General features: G+C 36.3%; 1 protein-coding gene across 2 annotated transcripts; it reads left to right on the top strand.

The window, feature by feature from the left end:
- Positions 1 to 191: 191 nt before the first annotated feature.
- Positions 192 to 17,855, top strand: cenpi (centromere protein I). 2 transcript variants are annotated; one of them, XM_028009790.1, is made up of 20 exons: positions 192 to 443; positions 1,706 to 1,843; positions 2,947 to 3,065; positions 3,251 to 3,358; positions 4,806 to 4,854; positions 4,944 to 4,990; positions 5,421 to 5,510; positions 5,608 to 5,739; positions 7,242 to 7,385; positions 9,454 to 9,574; positions 9,800 to 9,894; positions 10,723 to 10,840; positions 11,002 to 11,066; positions 11,618 to 11,727; positions 12,753 to 12,888; positions 13,403 to 13,527; positions 14,788 to 14,836; positions 15,561 to 15,776; positions 17,099 to 17,140; positions 17,274 to 17,855. In XM_028009790.1, exons 1-20 carry the CDS (start codon positions 281 to 283, stop codon positions 17,454 to 17,456), a joined length of 2,250 nt encoding a protein of 749 aa, XP_027865591.1. In that variant the 5' UTR covers positions 192 to 280; the 3' UTR covers positions 17,457 to 17,855. The 2 variants fall into 2 exon arrangements, with proteins under 2 accessions (XP_027865591.1, XP_027865590.1); XM_028009789.1 differs by having other exon boundaries at positions 15,558 to 15,776.
- Positions 17,856 to 18,085: the final 230 nt, after the last annotated feature.

Below are 18,085 nucleotides of genomic sequence, written 5' to 3'. Positions count from 1 at the left end.
CTATGTTATTCTTAGACTTTAGTGATTAAATATTTTCCCAAATAAGAGAGAGAGAAAACAAAATGTTCATATTTATTATCAGGGAAACCGCTAGCTTTTTCTCTCAGCAAGAACTACAAACCAAAACAGACTACAACTCCCGTGAAGCACCTCAGCGGATGGACGCCACTGCGCAGGCGCATAGCAAACGGTCGGCGCGGAAGATTTTGAGTTTCCTTTGAACAGACGGAAGCAGAGTTGGGGAGGGGATTGTGTTTCTAAAGTTTTTAGCAATGTAGACATGGCGACGCAGCTAAACTTGTCGGATTCGGACAGTTCGGATCTGAGCGACCAGTCTGTGTTCACTCGGAGGAGCAACCGCAGTCTGAGAATCGCAGAACAGGAGAGGAGGAAGAAAGAGGAGGAGGACCCCTTCGTTTTGGCCTTGAAATATTTCTCTGAAGGTAGGTCCACAAACGAAAACAGTTGGATTCATAGCCATCAACGGAACTGTACTTGAGTTATAAACTTCAGTACAATAATGAACAGAAACATGTAATTGGCGGAATATAGTGGAGAACGTAAAATGTCTTTAAAAATAGCTTATGGTGTATTATCTTAACGCAGAGGAAGACGAACCTACGTCACGATTATAAACATGTCCTACAGAACAGTAGTAGTCAGCTAGGAAACCCTCACATTTTCTCCACTTTCCCTTTATCAAAAAGATAAATGTTGTATTTATTTACACCTTACACAATATTTGAGATAAACAACAAGCAATTATTTATAAATGTTAGTTATAACGAGGGTTACTGGATGTCTAGATTATCACAGTAATAGCTGCATAAACTGTATTTATATGTTCTGCATAGATAGGATACTTTATTATTTACTATATTACTTCACGCAATTCAATGCACATTTATGACTGTGAAGTGTTATTGCAGTGTCTCAAGCAAAGACTGTGTCTCTCTTGGTTAATAAATAGTCAAACACAAAAAATATAATTTATAAACCTACTGCAAATGGATAAATCAAAAGAAATGAACTAATGGGACCAGCAAAATAAAACACCCAGCTCAAATGATAAAACAGTAGTGTAGAAAGAGTATCAATTTCAAACAAAAAGTTTCTATTTAGATTTTGTTTTAAATATGGCATGTAGAAAATTATTCATACTTTTCCCAGTTACAAGTGAAAGAACAATGATTAGTTAGCATTACTGGAATTAAGCCGTCCTTATAATTGGTAATTTGACAATTTATTTTTCTTGAGGAACTCCTGAAAAGTCAAATTTAATTGGATTTTGCCCTGAACATAACACTAATAATGACATTTTGAGTTTAAATTATTTCTTATTTTAGTTTTAATTTTTAAGATTTTTTTAAACCACTGTTCTGTGAATGAGAAATTGTTCTTTACCACTATCATGGTTATAGAAATAAGCAGAGAAAATATAAATACAAGCCACTTAACAGGTCACACGAGATCAAAATTAAAATGTTGTGAACTTCTAAAAAGTTTTAACAGAAATGTATTTGTGCAGAGCTGTTTGAGGACATTATCATGTTTACATGCTCCTTCGTGCATATCTAATCTGTAGATATATACTTGTATTCTTTGGAAATCTTTATGTTCTCATGGTATCCCATCCCATCCAACCTCAGAAGTTGCATTTCTGTCATTCTGATGTGTCTTCCTCGCCTCTCTCTCTGCCCTTTAGTGGAAGCAGGCACTCCTGTAACTGGGAACGATGAGCTGGAGAACAATCTGGTGCGGGTGGAGAAAGTGGCGTTCAGCAGGGGTTTGTCCCCAGAGGCCATTTCTGTCATGCTGGACTTTGCTATGAGCCTACGCATGGGTAAGCCCGCCACTTAGCTGCTCTTTGAAGCAAATTACTGCAACTTTTACACTTTAGCACAGCAAACTGAAGAACAAGCTATGTAATTAGGAAACATTAGTATTTTATCAACTAAGTAACCCAGGAGTTCCCAAACCTTTCCATGCTATGGCCCCATCCAACGACGTTAGTTTCTGGTCAGGAACCCCCTTTGCAAGCTCACAGACAATGCTACAAAATATGTAAAGAAATATTGAATTTTGCAGTTTTTTTCCTCACTTTTATTTACTATTCGACAATTACTGCATTCATTTAGCATTTGTTAACAATGAGTTCTATGGTGGAAATTTTTTATCAGATAATATATTATGACTTTATTAATGGGATGTTCAATAGATTATCAGATAAAAATGTTCACCACAATCCCCTCTTTTGATAAAAAAAGTATGTAATGTTTTTCTATTAATCCCATCAAACAGTATTTAATCTCCATAGTTTAGGATTTTGCAGAAGTGACCTCAACAGCAGGGCAGCTGGATGGTTCCTTCTGTCTTTTATTTGTCAGAAATGTTTCCATTTCTAGTTTGAGGAGCAAAGCAACTTTATAAATTTGGCTGCCAGTCAGAAAGATGAGAAAGACAGTAACTTTTTCCTGAATTTCCTATCTGTGAGATAATATATATTATCTGCATCTTCAATAAGTTGTTTTAACTTATATTTAAAACAAGAAAACATAACAGAATACATTTCTAAAAAAAAAAATTTGATTTAAAAATGTATTTTATTCCTTTATTTCGTTTAATTTTTCAATTTTTTTCTCTTCACTCTAACTTTTTGAGGCGCCCCCTAGAGGCCCACATCTTGAAAAGCACTGAACTAAGCAATCACACAAACTGAAAACACTCCAACAACCTGCATGTTTATGACAACTTTCTCTATTTCATTCGGACAATTTTTAAATGTAAAACAAAACATTTTCTTTGAATTATTGCTGATGATATGAGAGATGATATAATGGACCAGTGAGTTGTAAAAACATATGGCACCTTTTGTAGAAAATACTATGTTAATCTGTGATCTATCTATTGACGTTTGCTACTTCTCTGGATTTATTACGTCTGCAGGGAGCAGTCCATGTGCACGGGTGTTGAAGTGTCTGCTCCCCGCTTCAGTGGTGCCACAGGAGGCTGTGGTCCGAGCCATAGTTTGGCTCACTGTTCGGAAATTACCCATCAGCACTCAGGTTTGTGAAAATCCAATCAATTCCACACGTTAACATCCAAATAATGTAGATTAGAAAAACACGGCACAGATTTGTTTTTTAAAAATTTTCTCTAATAATGTTAAAATGAAGTTGATCTTGTTGCTATTCAGTCAATTTTGTTTGTATGTTTTGGGCTTATGTGTTTTTCTCTCTGAAATTTGTAGGTTTTATTTATAAAATGGGTGCTGACTGTTTTTGACATGATCGATGCGAAGGACAAGCTTCAGGCCATTTATGGCTTCATCTTCAGCTTCGTCACAGATGAGAATCTGGTATGTGACTCATCTTCTCTGTGTTGATTTAATTTGAAACTTATTTACTTCTTTGAAAATGGTGGGAAGTAATGGTAGCGTTTTGGGGCAGAGAAAAATAGCTAAAGATAAAGAGCTGCAGCTTATAAACAAAAGCTGGTCAACTTTGATAAGAAGGATTTGTTTCCTGTAATATCTTTTAAAACATTTCTGTTAATAGTTGAGAGAAGAGTAAATAATTTGCCTCATGAAAATAAGAGCAGATAAACACTATTTTAATAATTTGCGCACCATTCTTTAATCCTTTGAGAGATGCCCATTTTATTTCCAATGAGAAAAAAACTACTTTGTTGTATTTTAAAATAAAAAATGACAGAGAAATGAATATTTATCACCAATATCTCAGAGATATAGCCAAGTCTCATAATTATGATTATTAATATACCCAATATTGTACCTCATTATTATTAGACAAATGAGTCGTAATCATGAGATACAATTCAAAGTTATGCTAAATTATGACATTTTAAATATTATGAGATTCATATTTAATAACTAGCTAATTTATTTTTGCTAGATGGTATAAATACGAGAAACTGTCATAAATACCTTTTGCTGTATGAAAATTGTTAGATAACAGAGTTTTAATAATGAGATGACCAACTTTAAAGAAGCAAATTGCTGGTGTTGAGTCTCAGTTATCAAATCCAGCTGGACGTCTTTACTGTCTTCAAGATGTTTCCGCTCTGATCTAAAAGACTGAACATGGTTGAACCGTTTACAGTCAATAGCAATGAGAACAGTCACACCAATAGAGAAATTAAGGTCATAGATTGAGCATTAAAGACATATAATAGCCTCTATTCAGCTCAATAGCTGGGTCGTTGTTGCTTGAGGTCCAAACATATCCCTCATATTGCCGTCTGAGTTGTTTTGGTCTCTTGTCCAAAGGTCTGAAATGCTATGAAACCGCGTGGAGAGACGAGTCAGAGATGCAGAGTAGGTGTTTAGTGTTGGTTTTTCATGTTTAACATAGGTGGGTTCATTCACTCCTCTCTCAGATTAACATGTAAATGGCCAATGGCCCGTACTTGTATAGACTAAATGCTTCACACTACATGCCGTTATTCACCTATTCACACGCTGATGATGGTGAATGTGACATATTTATGTTTCCGGACGAATAAGGTAAATTAATTATCCAGTTTGATATGGAAGAATTGGTGACTTGGTCTTTCTGGCCTCAAATCATTGAACATTTTTGGATTAGATTAGAGTTGCGATCCAGGCCTTCATATCCAACATCAGTGTCTGACCTCAAAAGTAAATTCTGTTCATCTATCGTCTATACCTGCAAGTGTCAGAGCAAAATTGATTTAACTTTAATTATATGTAATATAAACTGATGATTATATTTTGTCGTGTTATGAACAAGACTTTACATTTTCTTGTTCTTGTTCTTTTTCAGTGCCCTTTCATTTGCCACTTGTTGTATCTTTTAACCAGAAAGGAAAATGGTAAGCCAGGCTTTGATATTTATTTTTCTGTTCTCAGTGTTTCCTTCACTTCTGTGAAAAATATTAACAGTATTTTTATTCCACTGCAGTGCGTGTCTTCAGAGTCAGGAAGCTACTGGAGCAGCAGTCTAAATTGGTAAACTTCCTGTTGATTTAGTTTGTTTTGGATTTTTCTGTCTTTGACCTTTTTCTGTCTTTTTCTCTTTTCTGTGTTTGACTCTTTTCTGACTCCTTCTTTCATTTGGTATTTCTGTCTTTTGCACTGTCTTTTATTGTTTCACTCTCTTTTCTCACGTCTTCCTTCCTTCCCTTCATTTTTGGTTCTTTAAGTGAAGTGTTATGATTACTGGGTGATAGGATCATATCTCCTGACTTGCCAGAGAGAAACTATGGAAATATGTTGTTCAAGACATAAACGAGTAAAAACATGTAAACCTTTTGTAAACGCATCTGTAGTTTTTTCATGGTACTTATTATTTCTGCAACAACAGAACTGATTGTTGTATTTCTGGGACTCTGCAGACATGTTTTATGCATTGTGTTGCACATTTCTCTTGTCTCCTCAGGGAAGGCAGCCTTACCTGCTGTACCTTCTGTCTCTCTATAAAGTGTTTTGCCCTGAGCTGGTGACACTCTCCATACCATCCCGGATGAAGGTTTGTACTCTAGTTTCAAACTTAAAGCTCCTCTAATACTCCCTGACTGTAAACTCTAAACAGCAATGAAACACAAGTGCTCTTTGATTTCTTGCAGAGTGGGTTTAAGAATCACATTTCCCCCTGGAAGTCGGCTCTAATCACAGTCCAGAAGAGGAACGACATGCAGGTCGCCTCCAGCATCAGTCTGGCCTTCGCTGTCAGAGATAAAACCGCCTCTCGGAAAAGGGTGGGTTCCCCAGCATATTATTCAGAGAGTTTAAATGATTTCTGCAGCACTTGACATATTGCTGCTGCTTTCCCAGCATTATTGCAACATTTCATCAGCCTTCTGACCAGAGGCTCCATGTGTTTCCTACAAATGGAAAACAACCTATATCTCTGTTTTTATCCTAGTACTAGTAACAGGATCAGATTAGAAAGTGGATCTGTAATGAACAAGTGGACTTAGATAGTATTTTTATTTAATTTCATTTAGTTTATATCTGTAAATCATAAGTAAATATTATTGCTTACAGCAAAATAAACCCCCAAATGCAGTTTCTCATAAAATTACACACATATCAATTTAAAGAAATGGTTTTTGATGGTATTGAATCTTCTGTTTTTCATCTTATTCTTGACAAATCTACGTGGATCCACTGTGAGGTTTAGGTGAAGCTACTTTTCTGGACTTTTCAGGCGCAGCAACATAATTTTCTTTAAGGCAGAAATTGGTTATCTGCATTTCTACAAAGCTTGTCAGCAGTGAAAATCATGAAGAAATCCTCTTAAGGCTGTGGTTATGTTTCTTGTACACCTTTTTTTTCTACAAAACGTTTTCCTTCCACTCAACTTACCATTATGAAACCAGAAGGATTCTGCTTACCCTTCTTGCTCACTGTTTCAGTAGCTACGTTTTCATTGACCGTATAATTGTTCAATTTGACATTTCAAAAATAAATTTGCTTCATGGAAATTTGCCACTTTAAAAAAAAAGAAGTTTTTTTTGCATCACAAGTCAACACCTGGATGTTGTCAGTGGCGTAAACCATGAAGAAGACGACAACAGGAAGTAGTTTGAGCATATTTTTTAGTGTGATTTTTAAAAATTGCACTTCTTCTTTAATTCAAGAAGAAATGCAATTGTGGAATTGTGTTTGTTTTGTGGAATATTCACAAACTTATGCGCACATTTATAATGGAAACGCAGCTATAGACAACTGTGACAACAAGTCAAAGGATGTATCAGCCAACATTTCTGTCTTAAAAACAATTTTATTTGGTTTTAGGTTATAATCTAGTATTTTGAGAAACTGAGTCGTGGGTTTTCTTCAGCTAAAAGCCATACTTGCCAAAAAAACCCAGAGATACACAAATGAATCAGATCATGTCGTGTGTAATTAATCTGTAAGTGAAGGTAAACAAACACAAAATAAGCTGATTTATTGAACAGTCTGAGTTACTATTTTCGCCAGTGGGTTTGATTTTATTTTGTTGAAAACTTTACCATATTCTAGGCAAATAAACAGGAGTATTTTATTTCTGGTTGAATAAACAAAGTACCAATATTATTCAAATGGATTTGACAAACAATACCTGAAATAAACATTTTTAACTGTTGAATCTTTTAAAGCTTAGCTTAAATATGAAGTGGTGACATCTAATTTTAAAACATTCCTAGCTACAATCCAGAAATGCGTCAGCAAATTGTCTGAACGTGTAGTGAAATCTTTTGTTTTGCTTTTCCAGAAACACGCTCACTTGGAGCTGCCATCTCTGAGCCCCGTCACCATCACGGAGCCCCAGGCGGCGCAGAGCTCCAGTAGGAAGCTGGTTCCTATGCAGCAGATCCAGTCCTTCGCTCAGCTGCTGCAAAACATGCATCGCATCGAGGTACACTGTCCCTGGACTAATCTAAGACTTTTCTTATATTCAAAATGGTACTTCATGAGACATTTTTTGGTTTAAAAACCAGATTATTAGGAAAACAGTGAAAGAAAAGTGTTTTTTTAAATATATTCTAGGTACTTCATATCCAAATTGTGAACTGTTTGCCTTAAAGTTGCACATCAGCTTATTAGAAATCACTTATGTTACTTTAAAACAAATTTACTAGACCTATCGCAATAAGTAATAAATTAGTTAATTGAATGATAAATTAAAATGAGCTCAATAGTTTCCATTAACATTACTTATCGTTTTTGTATTTCTACCAAATACTGGATGACAAAAATCTTCAGTCTGATGAATTGGTCGCAACTTTTTTTAAAGGACAATTTTGCTTACAGAGACTTCATGATTAATTTTATTTGTTGTTTTTGTTATTTAATTTGGATATTTAAAATGTCTTCCAGCTGCGGTGTTGAATGCTCATTAGAATTTAGAGTTTATTGATCTTTAACACACAGTGTGTTTTTAATACAATTACTATTATATTACTTGAAAACGGTCTCAAAACAATGATATTATTGTGTATCCTAATAACTTTTGGGACAATTTATCATCCAGAAAAATGTGTTATTGTGACACAAGCCTAGAGTGGTTTATTTTAAAATCCGTCTCCACTCGTTCACTTCAGGGCGCTGAATCTGTTTCTGGTGTGATGCCGCCTTACCACCACATGGTGGTGCTGTTACACCGTCTAATCTGGATGACGTGCAGCGCATATATATCTCAGTCCGAGCACAGGTGGCCCCACGGCTGTAATTGTTTTATTAGATTAGAGGATAAACCCGCTTTATGAGCGCTGTGCGTCTCATTAACTTTACCATTATATGTTTTTTCCCCTCACAGACGTCATTAGAGGTTTATCTGTCCTGAATGAGTAATAAAAGCAAAAAAATAAATAAATAAAATAAAATGAGATTCAGTGTAACACATAAATTCACCTCTTTATTTGCACACAACACAGCTTATAAAAGACAGCCAAAGATCTTTCTTAACTCTGTTGTTGTTTTTTAAATTGTGAATAAACCGTTCTTTTATTGTGTTGATTATATTGGTAAAGGATCAACACTTTATCGCTTCTTGTTGAAATTGTGTCTGTTCATAGTTTGTCTCCTTTTTATTCAAATTTATCCATAAAACTGGCAGCCTCTCCATGTTTTGAGGCAGCTGCTTGTGCGCTGTCACTGGAGTCTCAGCTCGGCTTGACTTTTTGTATCAGCCAAAGTTATTATAGTTAACTAAAACTAATGAAATAACAAAAACTGAAATAGAGAGAACATTTTCGTTAACTGAAATAAATAAAAATGGTAATTAATGGGGAAAAACTATAACTAATGGGAACTATATTGTGTGTTTATAAAACATACTGAAATTATAGATATGAAATCCTTTGTTTTTGTGTTTATGAATTTATTTATTAGTCTTTTGAACGGATATGAGATTTATTTTCTTTTTATCCCCCCACACAAGCAGTTTACGTCAGTTGTCGGTAAATTACGGCACTCAGACTCTTCTTGGCAATACAGAATTGCGACAACAAAAGTTGAAAGCAAACAATAATTGAATTCATTTTTAAAAAAATGTACTTATTGTGGAGCCAAATGATTAGCCAAATGATGTAAACATAATCAAAATAAAACACTTCTACCATTTTGAATTTGGCACCTAAAAATTAGCCACGATCGGGAAAAACTAACTGCTATAACTAATAAAAACTAAACAATATTTATCTAATGACAACTAGTAAAATCTAATAAATACTCTATGAAAACTAGAAAAAGGTCACAGTGAAATAAAACTAAACTCTAATGAAAATTATAACTCTGTTATCAGCATTAACTCTCCTAATACTGGTAAACAGGATGATCATAAAGTAAAACAACAAATTCTGTATTTTAATGTGAAGTTTGACTTTCAGAGCATGTTTTTTTTTTTTTATTAAAATGTGCCTCTGGGTGCCTGTCGGTGTTGATGGGTGTGTGATGATGTTTTTATGTGGTTGTTCCTCCGCCAGCTGCCGGCTCAGATGGGCTCTCTGCTGGGTTCCAGTCTGGCTCTGCAGTACCTGGACTGCGTGCAGGATGAGTCGGCCCTCCTGCGACTCAACTTCTGGCTCGGCTACACTCTCCACGAAGGTAAATGAGATTTGATTGGACGTGAAGCTACAAAACCGCTGTGACATCATCATCATCATCGACAAGCAGGAGAAGTTACTCCCAAATTAAAGCTGACCTTGAGCTGAACTCCAGCGGATTACTTAGTTTGGCTAATCAAAGGGAATTATTTTAGGAGAAGAAATAAAAAATTCCAGAATAATATTTGTCTGTTTGAGTTACTAAATTTTATTCTTTCTTGTTCAGAGTTTTTGTTCTGCAGCGATGGAGGAGCCAATAAGAACCCGGAGGAAGCACTACAGTTTTTAAACCGGCTGCTGTCGGTACAGCACTTCCTGCAGGTGAGCGTCTCATCGCATGTGTTCATTTATTTTATAATTATGCAATATTTCTAAGATGTAAACTAATAATTTTATTATTTTGTTTACTTATTGGTATTGGAATGAAATTTTGCCCAATATGTACATTTCAAATGTACAGTTGAAGGACAATGAAGTCTCTTTGTTTAAAGTCAGAATTTTGACTTTCTTTTCCATCTTAGAATCAGAATTGTTAAGCTGTTAATGCACCGTAAAACAAATCGAGTCTTAAAACTCAAATCTAACAAATAAATTCAATGTATGGAAGACAATTGGAGCCACCAAAAAAAAGGATTCTGACTTTTTTCTTAGAATTAATTTTTTCCTCAGAATTCTTACTTTAATTTTAGTAATCATATTTCTTTTCCTCAGAATTCTGACTTTTTCCCCTTAAAATTCAGATCTTTTTCTTAGAATTCAGTTTGTTTTCTTTTAAATCAGAATTCAAATGTTTTTTCCTCAAAATTCAGACTTTTTTACTCAGAACGCTGAGATTTTTGTTTCTCAGACTCAGAATTGTTTAAATTCTCATTCTACACCATCAGACAAATCTAATCTTAAAAAATCTACCAAATGAATTTGGGACAGGCTTTCATTTTAGGTTTACAAATTTTATAACAGGGAAGAAATAGTTAAATGATTAATTTCATACAATAGCAGCATAGTTGACATACACCTAAAGATATTTGGTTATTTAATTGGATCTTGACATAGACTCACACAGAATTAGAATTATGAGAAAAAAGTCAGAATCTAATTTAAATAAAGTGTTGCCCCATGTTTTAATTTAACAATGCTTTTGTCCATTAGGAGGGGTTTAACAGTTCTGATGCCTTCATGTACAAATTCCTGAACGTTTGGGACGGATCTCTACTGCGTCCACAGATCCTCGGCCTCCTGAGCAACATTCCCGTCATTCCGAGCTCGCGTGAGTGTCCACAAAACCAAAAACAAAATGCTGCTTTCTATCTTACTTGCTTCCTAGCATGGTAACTGATAGACACGGAGAGCCGGACTGAGGCAGCTTTATTAGAAAATGTGAGCTGTTAGTTGAGCAGGAATAATTGTGATATTTTCTCTCCTGTTCAGAAATCAAGACGTTGCTGTTCGATCCTCTCATGCAGCTTTTCTTCACGTCCTCGCTGTTTTTTAAGGTGAGTTTGCTGTTTGAGGCAAAAGTTGTTAAAACTTCAGGGTTTCTGGAAAAATCTGGGTGCTCTCAATGTTGAGGTGTTTTTAAAAGCTTATTTTTAAATCCTGTTTTCTAAAATGTGCATCCGTCTCCGATCTCCATGTCCATCTGCCTATTCATCCATCAATCTGTGAATCAGTTAGTTTATTTATTCATCCGTCCGATAGTTTGTATATTCATCCATCCATCTGTTTTTCCATCCATCCACTTTCTCTCCGTCATGTTTCCATCTGTTTTTTTCTCTCCACTTTCTTCCATCTATCCATCCATTTTTTCATCCTTACATCCATCCATCCCTCCATCCATTTTATCCAAACAAAAGGGCCTAAACAGAAATGTAAGAGATGAAAAGTTTGACCTTAAAATGCTCAGAAATCCTGAATAGTCCTCACATTGTAGCTCCATGTTGACTGGATCTTCATGGTTGCAGCTAACCCGTGTTAGCCTTGCATTCATTGTAAGCGCTGCTGTCGTTGAGTGTTTGATCAGTGCTTTCTCTCTGTGTTTCTGCAGTGTGGACTGATCGAATGTTTAAACCACATGCTGTTAAAATGGCTGACCTGGCACTCTGCGTACGCTCTGGAAGATGACCTGGACATCAGCCTCAACAGCCACACGTCCATGTGAGTTTTACGTCCACTCGGTTAAACCCGAGCCTGAAGAACAACTGGAGCCTGGTTTTTATAAAAATCCACTTAACGCAAAAAAAGGAGAAACTCGCAACTTTTATTTATTTATTTATTTTTTTGAAGATGAGGCAAATTGGTGCATTTTACTTTTTGGTAGGGCTGGACAATCAATCAATAACAATATATATATCGCCATAGACACCTGATAATATGTCTGATAGATTATTGACTATTCACTGCACTCTCTGATCCAGAACCACAGCTAAGTAAGGTTGGTGAAATCAACTCGCTCATTCTTTGGTTACCTAGCAAAGACCTGTTGAGTAACTGGCGCAGCAGCAGTTTAAGGTTTTGCCTCATAACTGCTTGAAAATAAAAAATCAATGCTGTGGAGTGAAAACTGTGGATAAAGCAGGAAAGGTCACACCACCAGTTTTTCAGTACTTCAGATATTTAAAACAAAAAAAACTAATAAATTCTTATCGATATTGACTGACATGAAGCATTTACATTGTGATACGTTTTTCATTCACATCGTCCAGCCCTACCTGTTTTATAAAATACTAGAAAAAATTTCAATATGCAAATAAACAAACCACTTGGTCCTGGTTTTAAGGAAGGAAATAAACATTTTGTTGCCTAGAATGCAGTAACATAGCATTCGTTTAGTGAACACTTCACAAAGGATGAATCTGAAGGTTAAAAAAAAAAATCGACTGAATGAAATGCTTATATTGTGATGAGTTTTTCAGCCATATATTCCAGCCCTAGTGTAAATAAAAAATATAATTCAGAATTGAGCCTTGAATCTATCCCTGGCATGTCATGTAAAATTTGCTGACTCATTGAGTAAATCTGTCATTATGAATGCCCCTCTGGTTTGAGTTTATAATATTTTCTGCTGCAGTGATCTTTCTCCGTCTTATCTGAAATCAGTAAACGTGTGTTGAAAGTTTCCCTTGGTGTCAGTTGAGCAGGCGGTTTCTGTGTGTGACCCTCTGCTCTGCTCTCTGTCTCAGAAACATAACCCTGTCAGGGTTCAAGGACTCTGTGATGGAGCTGGTTCACTTCGTGGGTCGGCTGGCCTCCGTGGGCCTCCAGCTGGAGGGCTGCCACTCTCTCCTGCTCAGCTTCATTCTGGATTTCTATGAGACAGTAAGTGAGAGCTGCTAACTGGGTCTAAATATTGTATGTTTTATCCAAAGCTGCAAGTGTCTTTGCCAGTTTGGATCTAACTCGATTCAAAGCAGATTTTATGACCCAGTTTCACTCCTAGAAACTTTATTTGAAATCTTCTTTCCACCTAAAAATTAAGTATTTTTATTTTACTATAATTATACACAAGCTTCTATCAAACATGTGAACATAATCTGTATGCATATAATACATTGTTATTAACTTGTGTTGTTATAAGTAGTTTGCCAGCACAAAAACAATCAAATCCCACTAGTTTCCTGATTTCCAACTGGAATCAAGATCAAACTGGATATAGCATAATTCCCAGATCTGAGATCTGACTTTGAGCTAAATGGAGCGCAGCATTATTGGCCCAACATGAAAGTGTACTGTACATCAGATTACAGGATGTCAATGCAGAGCCCTGCAGACTCATAAAAGCTTTGATTAAGATTAAGAGCTGGAGAATAATTTTTTCACCCTCCTTCCGCAGGTTTGTGACACTTTCCTGAAGTTTGGCCTTCCTCTTGTGGTCATGCCTCCTCCAGGAGTTTTTTATCCAGCCTTTTTTGCTGCCGACCCAGTCAGCGTGGACAGACTGGCCTTCATCATGCACAGGTGGGAGACCATTCATCTGGTAGCATAAGCTCTGATCTTTCACACATTTAGTGGAGTTAAAATTGAAAACCTTAAGTGTATTTTATTATAAAGTGGAAGGCAAATGATTAATTAGTTTTTCTTAATCTACAAATCTAAAATGAAACCCTCCTGGATACCTTAGTAGAACATTTTTGGTGCTTTGTCTGTTCTAGCTTTAAATAAACAAAGACTTTCAATCTGGCCCATTTTTCTTTACAAATTAGCTCAAGCTCACTCAGACTGAACGTGGGACATGATGTTCAAGTCTTGCCACATGTTTTTAATTGGATTTAGGTCAGGACTTTAAGAGTGTTTTCATACCCAATAGTCCAGTAGACCATCAGGTGGGATGATTTTCAGTTGGTGCGGTTTGCTTTCACACTGCTCTGTCAAATGAACCAAGCCTTTTGAAAAACCCGTTTCCCTCCTTGTCTGTGGTGGCAACAAAAACGTCAGAAGAAGAAACAGGACGCAACTTCCTTCTTCACAAAATGTGAACAAAAATGGAGTAGTGTCAGATTTTTGCCTTTGTAAGATTTCTCTTTTGTCTTTGGTAAAAGACTGTGTCATTTCTCGCTCTAGTGCCAGACTCTTGAATTTGTTTTGGTTGCATTTACCCAGAATCCCCTGCGCTATACAGTAGTTCTCTTCCTGCTTTTGGAGGGGTCTCTGGTCCGCTTGATGTTCACATGTGCATTCAAACTGCACCAGAGTTCACTTCAACTGAATCAAGACCAAGGTTTTAAGGCAAACCAGAGTTTGCTTTTTTGATCTGCACCAGAGTTTGATTGCATACAGTAGTCACACCTCCCCAAATGAATTGGACTTTCTAGACAAAGAAATCTGAGTTTGATTAAAGCAGACTAAGCAGGGCTAATGTGAACTCACCCTAACTGGGTTGTTCTAATTGGTCACAATGAGTTTTATTTAAGAGTAACAGAGTAAAAGAAATGCATGCCTCGCAAAAACCTCAAAAACCAAGCATCATTTTCCTTCTGTTCTACAATAATGCACCACTTTGTCACCTAAAATCTCAATAAAAATACATTGACGATTTGAATTTCTACCTTAAGATAGCACTGTAGATGAAATTGGCTGAGGTGTGAGAAAGAACAATGTCTCATCACATATCGGCATGTAGAGTCCTGACAAAATCTGATGTGTGAAATTAAAGTCTTATTTCTAGCTTTAATGGGATTATATTTCTGTAATTAGTTGCATCATTTCTGTTTTGTCTAGGTACAAAGTGAACCTGACGTCTGCTAAGAGGCAGGAGAAAGTGACTGAGGTAAGGATGAACCTGTGGATCTGTGGCTGGATCAGTTTTGTGTCCGTAATCCAGCTGTTTGTTTTAGAAACTGAGGTAGATATTTGACATTCAGCCAGTCCGTCTGCGTAAACCTGATAACCATAATCTCCTCTCACATGAGAGTTTAGAAATGTTTATTTCAACGCAGCTCTGACTTTTTAAGCAGGTTTTTCTCCTGCCGGCCGACCGGCTCGCCTGCAAATGCCACCCGATTGTTTTTATTAAGACCAGAGGTGGCAGAGTCCCTAAAACATTGTACTCAAGTCAGAGTAGCACTGCTTCAAGTAAAAGTTTACTTAAGTAAAAGTAGAAAGTTGCCGTCAAAGAAATTACTTAAATAATCCATATAAGTAACAAAAAATAACAAAATCAGGCAAAATAAAATTCTGACTCAGTTTCTTTCAATATAAAAGTGATGAAACTTTAGCAGAATATGTGTGTGTGTGTGTTGAATGTTTGTTTTTCATTCAGTGGGCAGAAAATCCAGAAATTTTACTCAAGTAAGAACAGAAATACTTCATAGTAAAGTAACTCAAGTAAAAGTAAAAAGTACAGTGTAGTAAAAAAACTCCTAGAAGTAAATTTTCCTCAGAAATGTTAGTAAAGTAAATGTAACTATTACTACCGAACTCTGATTACGATGAATCAAACTCAGTAAATGAATCTCCTCCTGTTCGTTGGTTCTGTTTTGTTTCTGCAGCAGGGCTTTCACATCAGCCGCCAGACTTTCCGGGAGTTTAACCGCTACCAGGTGTTCTTGGTGAACTGCCTGTGGAACTCCAACATGTGTTATCCGGAAGCGGATGTGCGTCTGTCGGACGAGCTGCTCGCCAAGAGCGGCGTGCCGCAGTTCTCGACGCGCTTCGACCTCATCCACCACCCGGCCTTCGTGAGCTACGCTCTGGACTTCCACCACAAGGTCAGTGGGAATCTGGGAACAAACGGAGTTTATTGTTCTCCACGAGTTATGAGGAAGAAGATGGGAGAATGAAGAATATTCATGTTGTCAGAGTTTATCCCCTTGACTGCTGTCTAAATCGGGTTCTCGTTTTTCTTTTTTGTGCCCTTCATCGCTTTCCTCATATATTTAATGTTTTGCTACCCGTTTTCCTTTCTTTCTTCACCTCTTGTGTCCTTACTTCCTTATTTGTGTCCTTCCTTTCTTCCTCACTTATTTGGATCCTTCTTGTGTTCTTTTTTGTTTTCTATGTCCCATTTATTTTATCCTTTGTTGTTTCTTTCCTTTTCTCTCCTCTTATCATTCCTTCCTTTCTTTCTTCAATATCTTTCCCTTGTTTTTCATTTCTTTTTTGTCTCCTTTCTTCCTTAGTTCTTGTTCTTTCTTTTTTGTTTCCTATGCACCCATCCTTGTCTTTTCTTGTTTCCTTCCATACTTCCCTTCTTGTCCTTCCTTCCTATGTTCTTGATTTTCTTTTTTACTTCATCTCTCTCCTTTTATATTTAATTTTTTTTTGCTATTTTTCTTTTCTTCTTTCCTTCTTTCTTTTGTTTCTCCAATCTTGTGTCCTCCTTTTTTCCTTGATTGTACAATTTCTTTGCCACTCATTTCCATAATTTTTGTTTTATTCCCTTTTTTATTTGTTTTCTGACTCCTCCTCATCTTTCCTTGTTTTCTTCCTTTTCTTCTTTGTTTCCTATGTCCCCTTCATGTTGCCACTTCATTCCTTCCTTCCTTTTACTTCTTGTCCTTCCTTGCTTCATTGTGTCCTTTATTTCATTTCCTTTTTTCTTTTTTGTTTCCTTCATCTCTCTTCTCTTTTCATTTTAATGTTTTACTACCCTTTTTTCTTCCTTTTCCCCTCTTCATTACTTTCTTATTTCCTTCCAGTCCTTCTTCCTTCATCCTCTCTTCATATGTCTGTCTTTCTCTATTGTTTTCTTGTAGGTTGTAGAAATATTTGTCAAAAATTCAGTATTTTATGTTCATAAAGAAGTGGAACTGGAAGTTTCCCAGGCAGAAACTCTGTCTGTTGTTTTGATGGATCAGTTTGGATTCTTGCTGTGAATTTTGCCAAACAGACTTAAATTAAGACAAATGAGTTTTAATGTATCCTTCAAAGATGATGCATTAATCAATAGGGATATTTTATAATTAATGGCTGCCCTTTAAGATGTTTAATAATACACATCCACCTTTTTTGGGGGGTTTGGGCCACCTGCGATCTTGTGAGATTTCCCACAGATTTCTGTCACTGAATATTAATGTCGTCTCTTTATCAGTGTTGGCCCGGCATGAAAGACACGGACCTCAATTCCATCAAGGTAAAACGAGTCTCCTTTTCCGTTCTGTGTTCATTTAAGACGTCACGTCTAGTCTTGACTCACCTCAGTCATCCGTCTTTGATCTAACAGTCCTTCAGATGTTTTCTGATGTGACTCCCCGTGTGTTTTTCAGCAATCCAAGCCATGGAACTGGTACCTGGAGTATCTGTTCACCCAGGGATTCGACGGCCTTAAAGACTTTGTGCAGAATAGCATCAACCAGAGGGTGATGATGGCGGGCGACGGCTGCGACAACGTGACGCAGAGCCAGAAGCTCGGATCTGCGCCACACATAAAACAACCACTGTTATCTTAAGGATTCGTTTTAAAAGTCATGTACATATGTAATCTCTTCTGCTTCCTGCAAGTCCTTTTAGTGTACATATTTTTTATGATGCTTATGCACTTTTAGTTGTTTACGAGGCATGCTAATAAAATGTTTATGCCGTACTCTAGATTTCAGGGGTTAAACCTACTTATTGAGCCACAATATGAAATAAAGTTGTAGATTAATGAGTTATTTAGCTCTGGGATTAGAGTTTTACAAGACAGCGTTGTGATAAATTGATGAGAAGAAGCTATCAATCGATAGGCCTGTCACGATAAACATAAGCTTTACTGTGAGACACAAATTTAAAGTAATGTAACAATAATGGCATAATAATGTAAAACATTCTCAAAGTTCAATAAACTTTAAATTCTAATGAACATTTAACACTGGAACTGGAAGACGTTTTAAATATCCCAAATAAACAAAGTAGATCATAAAATATGAAGTTTCTGTAAAGAAATTTGTTCTTCAAAAAAAGAGCTAGTTGAGATCAAAGATCCAGACTGAAGATTTTTGTCACCCAGTTTGTGGTTAAAAACAATAAATCATGCAAATAAAGATGATCGAGCCTGTTACAATTTAATTTATCACACAACTGAGTTATTGCTTATTGC

This window comes from Xiphophorus couchianus, chromosome 23 (assembly GCF_001444195.1).
Source record: "Xiphophorus couchianus chromosome 23, X_couchianus-1.0, whole genome shotgun sequence".
Classification (NCBI taxonomy): Eukaryota; Metazoa; Chordata; class Actinopteri; order Cyprinodontiformes; family Poeciliidae; genus Xiphophorus; species Xiphophorus couchianus.
This window is presented reverse-complemented; position numbering and strand designations above follow the sequence as displayed.

Bases quoted from the DNA above. Each gene is read 5' to 3' on its own strand.
- cenpi (XM_028009789.1), top strand. From the start codon at position 281: ATGGCGACGCAGCTAAACTTGTCGGATTCGGACAGTTCGGATCTGAGC. The intron at 1,844-2,946 runs GTAAGCCCGCCA...TTACGTCTGCAG, and splicing joins TGCTATGAGCCTACGCATGG to GGAGCAGTCCATGTGCACGG. The intron at 9,895-10,722 runs GTGAGCGTCTCA...TTTGTCCATTAG, and splicing joins CGGTACAGCACTTCCTGCAG to GAGGGGTTTAACAGTTCTGA.